This window comes from Eupeodes corollae, chromosome 1 (genome assembly GCF_945859685.1).
Source record: "Eupeodes corollae chromosome 1, idEupCoro1.1, whole genome shotgun sequence".
Classification (NCBI taxonomy): domain Eukaryota; kingdom Metazoa; phylum Arthropoda; class Insecta; order Diptera; family Syrphidae; genus Eupeodes; species Eupeodes corollae.
This window is the reverse complement of record NC_079147.1, coordinates 119,653,661-119,663,518: the sequence shown is the minus strand read 5'-3', so window position 1 is coordinate 119,663,518 and position 9,858 is coordinate 119,653,661. Positions and strand designations below refer to the sequence as shown.

Sequence of the window (9,858 nt, the reverse complement as noted above, 5' to 3'; positions counted from 1 at the left end):
CGATTTGGCGAAGACCACGTGCTCCCAATTGTCGAATTCTCATTTTGTATTCTCTATAATATTTACAATCTAAATAAAACGATAGTTTTAATCAAAGCTCAACTACAAAATGTTAAATGCCAGCATTGGAAATGAACCGAAATTAATGTATAGATTCAATTTAACGAAAATAATAATAATGCGAAGTTCATAGAGAACAAAATAATTTCACAAACAATAAACCAGAAACCAGAAAAAACCCAAAGCTGATACCTAAAAAGGTCGCAACAAGAAGGAAGAAATAGCAACAAAGTCATAATAAAATCTCAGAAAAGGATTAATTAACAAACAAACAACTCACAAAATCAGGAATCAACAGTGCCAGTAAAAAACAAGTGTACAAATATTTTTAAGTATCAGAATACTTTAAGTAAAATCAATACAAAGAATTGCAATAGTGATTGAAGTGATAAGTCAGAAATCAACCTTAGATCCATTAAAACACATTGAAAAATTAAATAACTTGAAAGGTTGAACAGTAGATACTATTTTATAAACAGTCTAGATGGGTCAAAAATTCTACAAGATTTGTATAGAACAGTTAAAAACAAGCATTTTTTACGGGAGGTCTATCTTCCCCCGTTTAGGTTTGAGGGGCAATTTAAAAAAATAATATTTAAAATGGAAAACAATAGTTAAAAAAATTACGGTAATACTTACAATTAAGTTTGATAACCAGTTTTAAACCAAGTCAAAACTATGTGTAGTTTTTGAAAAAAATAATCTTCAACTCAAAAGTTGAGTAAATAAAGTTAAAAAAGGTTTAAAGGGTAATTTTTCAATACTTCAAGATTATCTACTATTGTTTCTATCTAAGAATGTATTGCTCTTATTTGTTTTTGATCAAAACCTGAAAACTAGATGATTTTATGTCTTCTAGTTTTTGAGAAAGTTGCAAAAAAAAATATTTTAATTAAATTACTTTAAAAAAATGTATAAAACTTAGTTGTAAAGTAATATTCACATGAGCACGACCAACGACCAACGAATGAACGAATATTCGTCGATTTTGACGTTTCTTTCACATGAGAGTTTTTAATTCGTCGCGAATGAAGCCACAGCCGAACACCATACACCACCGAAACCAAAACAAGAATGATTTTTTAGGTTAAGTACGCGCGATTATTTTATTCGTTGCGAGTGTGGATTATGTGGAACGCGAATAAAGTTTGACAGTTCGTATCAACTATAATTTTTTTCGCGACGAATAAATTTGTTTTCTTAAATTTATTAATACATTATAATGTAAAGTAAAAGTATGTATCATAAATCAAACATAAACTATATTGCTATCGTTTTGTTAAAAATTTGTGTGGAAATATGTCTTCAAACGTATATAAACTCACATTTTGTATTTCATTCGTCGTTCGTTGGTCGCGCTCATGTGAATACTACTTAAGTACTACCAATATTATTTAATAATTGTTTTCCATTTAACGTTCATATTTTTTTAAATTGCCCCTACCGCCTAAATGGGGGAGATAGAACCTCCCATTGTAACTAACTCCCATAGTAATTAACTGTTCTATACAAATCCGTCATTAAACTTTGTCTCCTAAGTTATTGTATTCTCCCCAAGCCGAATATTACATTAGTGTCAGAATAAGAGATTAAAACTTATTGAGAATAAAAACGGTGAGCAGTGATTGAACTATTTTGTACGAAGTAGTGAAGTTTAAAATTAATTAAAAAAATGGGTAAGGTTTTGAAAGAGCTAACTGTACCTGAGCTAGAGGCCGAACTAAGCAAACGTGACTTAAGTGTTACAGGCGTATAAAACAAACTCGTTAAACGATTTCAGGAATATCTGGTGCAGCAAAATGAAGACCCACATACGTTTGCTTTCGAATTAAAAGCAAAAGTGAAATATGTAGGTAAATGCAGATGTTGCCTTATCTAACATGATGTCAGTTCTTTTAGCCAAATTTTAAGAGAATGAAAACAATTTTCTTAAGCAACAAGAAACTCAAAAAAATGACCAAAAGCAAGAACAGCCGAATGTTCTCAAGCAACTAGAAAATCGAAGAAATGATGTCCTGAAATAACTAAAAGACCAAATAAGTGACCAAAAGCAAGAACAGCAGAGCGGTTCGACGAACAGCACCTTAATAATAAAATTTTATAAAGAAATACACAGAAAATTATGTAAACTTAGAAAAATGGTAGTTATGTGCGTTCAAGAGGACAAGCGTCCACAGGTTTTTCTCCTTTCATCCAGTGGGCAGCGGAGGAATTCGTATGATGGAATCAACGGTGGCATCTAAAGTTCCAGTTAGGTTAACCTTATGGGGCAACCACGATATATTCGATGCAAAAGTAACTCATATTTATTTCTTTATTCTCGTATATATATTTTGTTTCAAAATACACCTAAGTATTCAAATATAGAGTAGTACCCGTAGCATGATGGTTAGTGCGTTGGACTGTCATGCAAGGGGTCTTGGGTTCAATCCCTGCCTGTGCCACCCTAATTAAGAAAAAAAAAATTCGCGGGTACTGCCTCTTGCGAGGAATTGGCAAATCCTTCAAGAGTAATTCTTGTCATGAAAAAGTGCTTTCTCAAACTAGCCGTTCGGATTCGGCCTAAAAAATTGTAGGTCCCTTCCATTCCTGACATCAGTACTCGCACACAGGAATGGTTGAGAGTTGTAAGTCACTAGACCCTGGTCCACAACGGCCTGTTGCGCCACCCCATTTGATTTTTTTTTTATTCAAATATAGACTTAGAATTATGTAAATATTATTGTTAAATAATGAATTTATAAATTCCCGACTTTTTACCTTTGGTTTCTTGCAAAATATAAACAGTTGATTGGACGGAAAAAATAAATCCATTTAACACTACTGCTTACTTCAAATTTAAATATTGAGTTTTCATAAAAAACGATTTTAAAATTTTCGCAACTCCTTTAACACGCTAAACGTCGCGTCGCCTCACCTTTCATTTGATATCATTACAGTCTTGGCCAAGGCTCCAAGACTGTGATGATATCAATAAATGATTGTGTAAGCCTATTTATTGAGCGGTAGGGAAAACAGTTAAATTTTAGAAAATTAATTAAACTATTGTTTCGTTTACATTACCAATCACTTTTCTAGGCTGAATTTTACATTAATTTGGGATACTGCCAGGCAAATTCAATATCGACAATCTGGATAAAATGCTATATTTTTCATCATATTACTCATAGCCCTAGTACTCAAATGAACTATTGGTCAGGATTCCTGTTTGAATGAGTCTTAGCACAAACAAGTCTATTAGCTATATTTTGAACAATTTTAAATTTGAAAGTTATTTCACTAACAAATAATATAAAAAAAGTGTGTAAACTTCATCGAATCATAGTGGTTTGTGTAGTTAACATCACAAGTGAACGAAAGTTGTTGTGCCTTTGAAGCAAAATGATGATAGAAAGTCTCCCAAAATGAGTTTTCGTTAAGTCAATTTAAATATCTTTCTTAAACTCTTTTGGTACCTTAAGTAAGTCTGATATACAAAAAGCCTATATGGAGTTAAAATCTGTGCAGATCCCATTCAAATAACTCTAAAAATGAATTATTCGAAGTTCACGATTCAAAGAAACGATTTATTTTCTGTAAAGTATTTATAAAATGAGATCCAAGATGAAATCACTGTTGAAAATATTTTCGAAGGTAAGATTATTCTCAACTTTTACTACATGGTGGGTAAAAACAACATCACATTTAAAAAGCATTTTTTTGTTCATACTATTAATTATTAACGCTAAAATTTGGTGTAATTAATATGGTTTATAAGCTGTAGAACACGGTCTTCTAATTTCAAAACACTAAACACAATTTTGAATCAATCAAAAATGGTAACTTAATGTTTCTAAAAAAAACTTTTTTTTCATTCCCATTACGAAAATGTGTTGTAAATGTCGAAGAGATAATTCCCTGAGAATATTAGGTATACGACAACTTTGATAATTGTTCGTAAATTATAAATAGCACAACGGCCTCTAATAGTATCCTATCGCCTATTACATTGGTATCTTAACCTACATATATTGTACCTTGCTACTGACAATAGGAATAACAGTACCTTGTACCTTGCTACTGACAATAGGAATAACAGTATTTTAAGTAAATGAAAATGTAGAACACAAATACAGTGTAGGAAACGCTTCTCAAAGCCTTCGTTAAAAAAGTTGAAACTAATGGGAGACAATGCTGTCGAACGTACTGCAAAAGCAATATTTATATTGCTTTAGCTTGGTACGTACTGCCGTACTGCACACTTTTTTTGTACTGCATTTTCATTTTTGTATTGCCATATGTATTGTTTCTTCAAATTCGTTGTCCATAAGAAATCTTCCTTGGCGCACAAGCTAACATTTTAGTGTGCTCTGGGGGCTTAACAAGGGAAGTTATTCAAAATATAAAAAAAAGTGTAGAGATTATGTACGAAAATAAGAAATGCCATACAAATAATTGATCCAAAACATAAATCCCCAGGGTTTAATTCAAGAACTTGTCGATGACATTGATGATTAATGGAGGGCTCTTTCACATAAAATTATGATAAGTATAGATTTGAAATTCGAAGATTATTGGAGCGCTATCTTTAATTTAAACAACGCATTAAATGCTCCAATTTTTCTCCTTTTAAAAATATTTGTTGGGTCCATTTTATTCTTTCCGCATAGCAGTGCAAGTGCAAAGCGCATTTTTTCGCAAGTAGCTTTGATAAAAGATAAAAAAGAAACTCTTTACTGACATCCACAGTCAATTAAATTTGAATGGCAAAGGAATTAAAAATGTGTAGCAGGGCTATAGAGTGGGTTTCCTTGAAAGAAACTTTATCAAAATACAAATAATGTGAAATTAAATAATGATTCTTTGCCTTCCGAAATTATTTCTAGTTAAGTTGCCTGAATTTAAAATATAATTTTGTGTTGAGTCTTTATAAAAAAATATTCTCGTGCTTAAATTACATGTTGAATGTCTTTAAGAATTCACAAAAATGAATTGAAATTAACTGCGATATTTGTATTCATTTATTTTTGTTTAATAGATATATAGCCATAATATATATTTATTATTATACTATAAACAATTTCTTATTTTATTAAAAGTGAAATTAATGAAATAGTAATGTTTAAAAAAGACTAACCGATTGAACTAAATGTTTATAGATATATAAAGAAGATATGTATCTAAGCTTATTTTTTTTATAAAGAAAAGTAAAAATAAATATGAATTTAAAAAAAATGTATACGTTTTGCTTTTGTCCAAAAATTATTAAATTTTTTTTGGAATGTACTGTTATGGACTTTTTCAAAACGAAAGCACTGATGGGAGACGGTGAAACTCCAGACAGAACCAAACTTTATAATATCTATACTCAAGAAATAAATAATGAATAAGTAAATAGGTACATAAATAAATTAATGTATAAATACAAAGAAATTTAAATAAATAAATTAATGGGTACATAATTAATAAATAAATACAAATTAATAATAAGTTAACAAATATTGAACATTAACTTAACTGATAGTGAAATAAATAATGAATAAACAACTTTTATAAAAGCAAATAAAAACAATTAAAAAAAAAATATTAATATGAAATATATAATACATTTATATTTTTTGTATTATATTTAGTAACTAGCCAGATTTGCTAGCAATTCGTTGCCGGAAGAAATACATGCTATATTATATATAAAGCCTTGAAAGTCTTGACGATATTACAAATTTAATGCTGTTCTTTTGTCGAAAAATGTCTTGGATGGTTCAAAATCAATTTCAAGACTTAATTTTGAATGATTTGTAACTTACGAACGTGACTGCCGCAGGAGAATCGTAAAATATTATTGCTTTAAATACAACTTTGTATGTACATACGAGTATATCAAGAACTCATTTTTCATGCTCAATTTATATTTACGGATGATGAAAGGGTATAAAACTTGTATTGTGATACCACTTTCTTTCACTGTCTCTTGTACATGTAAGCCAAAAGTAAGAATTTTGTCGAGGTATATCCCAAGATATTTTGCACTTGTTTGCCATCTTGTATTCATACCGCAAGCAAATAATTAGGTTATTGCTTGACAAAAAACAAGCTTTTCTTTTTCGAGTGAAAAAGACAGCCTGTGTTTTAAAGCATTTATTTTTGTTTCCCAAGTATTGAAATAGCGTTGTGTTTTGTTTAATGCAGATTTCAAGTTAGCTTTTATAAAGCAGCCAACTGAATTTGAAGAATAGATACGTGTAATTGCGTTTTCACTGTAAGGGAAAGAGGGTAAGTCATAAGTGAAAATGTTATTTAAGATACGACAAAGTACAGAGCCTTAAGCTACACCTGATTTTACATCAAAAGCATTAGAGAAGGTTTTGTTGGCAGTATCTCTACACTTCCTGTAATTGTAAATTAATGTAACTATTGAAAATTGCTAAAGAAATGACAATGAAAAGAAATTACAATACATTATAATACATACAATATAAAAATAGTAAAAGGAATGAGGTCTTATAACACAAAACGGTTAAGCAACGTTCTTTACAAGATGTAAAAACAATTCATAGATTAGAAAACATTTGAATATTATTGTAAGCTAAAAATAAAAATACATAAATGCATACTACAAACAAAATCGGCAAACAAATTTATTGAGTTGAAAATTTCAAGGCATGCATACAATTTCTATCCGCAAACAGATAATATTATTAAGAAGTACAATAAACTTATAACACCAAATATTGTTTTAAGAATCATCTATTTTCTTTCAATGCAATAAATAACAAAGTAAAAAACCTGGATTTCAATTAAAATAGGAATGCACATTGTCTTCCAGTAGGTTTTAATGGAATTTTTATTTTTCTCATTTTTGAGTAACTATAACTTCGTCATATTCAATATTATTATCATTTTTGGAATTTGGTAGACATTGTAAGGGTGTGGAACACCCGAACCTTGGGTCATCCGGACGCATCTTTCCATTCTTGATTTTGTTGAGAGACAAGCTATTGTCTTCAACACTTATAGAGGGGGAACTTTTCTGCTTACGAATGTTTGCTTTGTTATCGTTACGCACGGTAGGAAAGTCCGATCAATTCGATGAGCTAATTTGCATTCATGCTTATGTGCAGTTTATTTGTGCGAAAAATTAAAATACTCTGGGTTTGTGTCGAAAATGAAAGCATCTTAGAACAAAGTTATCTACATAGTTTTACCACCAATCACCCGATTTCAACAATTCCATATTTATGACGTATTTAAAGGTATACTCATACAATTTATAATTTATTATAAAACAGCAATAATCTGAGACTTATTCCACCGGAAATTCATTATTCCTTTACTGAATTACTTTTGATTCTTTATTTCTTATACTTAAATATTTTTGTGCATTCAATTACATATGTTTTAATTTTGTTGGTACGTACCTACCTGCTTTGGGAATTCAAGAGCTCACTTATTATGAATAAAGTGGCGTTGCATAGTTATTTTTTGCTTTTTAATTTACCCACAAAGAATAGAATACGAGTATATTCCTTTTACTGTAAGACAGGTAGATACGAAACAATGGTGAAATATTGAAAACTGAAACCCAACTTCTCTCAGTGATCATCAGAAATATAATCTTTTTAAAGACCCTGATCTACTTATATGCCCCTCCCATATTTGTTTTCCTACCAATGGGAATAACTTCAATCTTTGCAAATATTGTTATGGGGTGAATCGTATTGCGGAGAAATCTGCTTAAGGGATGTCCTTAAAATTTAAAATTCTTTTTGGATTTTATTCGATGAACATAATTATTCAAGCAGTTGAAGTGAATTAATAACGACACACAAAGCTAAGTCAACTAATATTTAAATAAAAACATATTATGAAAAACAAAACTACTCAGTGGATTTATTCGTGTTAATATGGATTTGTTTGGTAGATCAAATGATTTTACTGAACAAAATAACAATTCACTCCGTTTAGGGACATTAAACTCAAGTAAGTTTAAAAACTAATAACTATTTGAATATAATGAAGGTGTTTTTAAATGTTTATAATTAATTATGTATTAAATAGATCGTATTTTGTACCATTTACCATGCAAGGTTTGTCGGGATTATAGCTCTGGAAAACATTACGGAATATATGCATGCGATGGATGTGCCGGATTTTTTAAACGTTCTATCCGACGGAATCGTCAATATGCTTGCAAATCACAAAAACATGGAACATGTGTAGTTGATAAGGAGCATCGTAATCAGTGTCGATCTTGCCGTTTAAAGAAGTGTTTTGATGTTGGCATGAATAAGGATGCGGTACAACATGAAAGAGGGCCACGAAATTCTACCTTAAGACGCCATTTGGAGCTTTTTGAAAGCACAATGAAACTTGATATACAAAACTTTCCCCAAAGTTTTCATATGAACTCATCAGCTCTAGAAGTATTTCAGATTCATCCTTCTGTCTTTCTTCCACCAAATGCTTTAGATCTGTCACTTCCGCGAGTTGTTCGTCAATCTTTTAATGATAGTACAAGGCTTACCAGTCCTTTTTATGTTCCAACAATACCACCACTTATGGGAGCTATCAAAGAAACTGCTGCAGAGCTGTTGTTTAACAACTTCAACTGGATACAAAATGTAGGACCGTTTAAACAACTTCCCACGTCAGATCAACTGAAACTACTTGAAGACTCATGGAAAGATCTTTTTATCATTGGAATGTCTCAATATTCAATCACATTAAATACAGTGCAAATATTTCTTACTTTAAAATCAGAAACCCAAGATACAGATGTAATGCGAGTTGTTTCAAATGAAATGCAAATTTTTCAAGATCTTCTTAATGAGTTTAATCTTTTGAAACTCGATAAAAATGAATACGAGTGTTTGCGTGAAATAGTTCTATTCAGAAAACCATCCAAGTGCTTAACATCCCGTTCGTTAATTGAAACTGTTAGAATATTACAGCTTTACGAAGAAGCTAAAAATACTCTTTTTACATATATAAGAAGCGTTAGTGCAACGCCTTTGATAAAGTTTGAAAATATTGTGAAGATTGTATCAACACTGGAAAATATATCAAGATTAACAATTAAAAAAGTATTTTTTTCGGCAAACCATAAGAGACATACTCATTGAACGATTAACTTTTGATTTAAATATAATCAGGAGTCAAAGCTAACAGAAAACTTAATATTTATAAATTAATGTAACTAACCTTATTGAAATTTAAATATTTTTTTTGTAAATTAATGTAACTATTGAAAATTGCACAAGAAATGACATTGAAAAAAAATTACAATGCTATGTAAGTCTATATTTCTTATAATACATACAATATATAACATGGTACAAGAAATGAGGTCTTATAACACATAACGGTTAAGCGACGTTCTATACAAGATGTAAAAACAATTCATAGATTAGAAAACATTAGAATATTATTATAAGCTAAAAATAAAAATACATAAATGTATACTACAAACAAAATCAAAATGTGTTTATTGAGTTGAAAATTTCAAGGCATGCATACAATTTATATCCGCAAACAGATAATATTATTAAGAAGTACAATAAACTTATAACACTAAATATTGTTTTAAGAATCATCTTTTTTCTTTCAATGCAATAATTAAAGCAAAGTTAAAATAGATTAAACAAACCGAAACAAATCTTGTCTTAAAAACGCTCCATTCTTAGCATGTTTATTGAAGCTGCATTGATATCAAATTAAATTTAAATTTTTGCAAATTTCCTTGTTTCGGTGTAGCGAAAATAGCTCTTTTCTTGTAAGATTTCAATGGGCTTGTAAAATACCATTTTTCTTCTTTTTTTG

At 30.0% G+C, this 9,858-nt stretch overlaps 1 protein-coding gene across 1 annotated transcript; it reads left to right on the top strand.

The window, feature by feature from the left end:
• Positions 1 to 7,855: 7,855 nt before the first annotated feature.
• Positions 7,856 to 9,556, top strand: LOC129941793 (protein tailless). Its single transcript, XM_056050518.1, has 2 exons — positions 7,856 to 8,019; positions 8,098 to 9,556. Exons 1-2 carry the CDS (start codon positions 7,944 to 7,946, stop codon positions 9,159 to 9,161), a joined length of 1,140 nt encoding a protein of 379 aa, XP_055906493.1. The 5' UTR covers positions 7,856 to 7,943; the 3' UTR covers positions 9,162 to 9,556.
• The last annotated feature ends 302 nt before the right edge of the window (positions 9,557 to 9,858 follow it).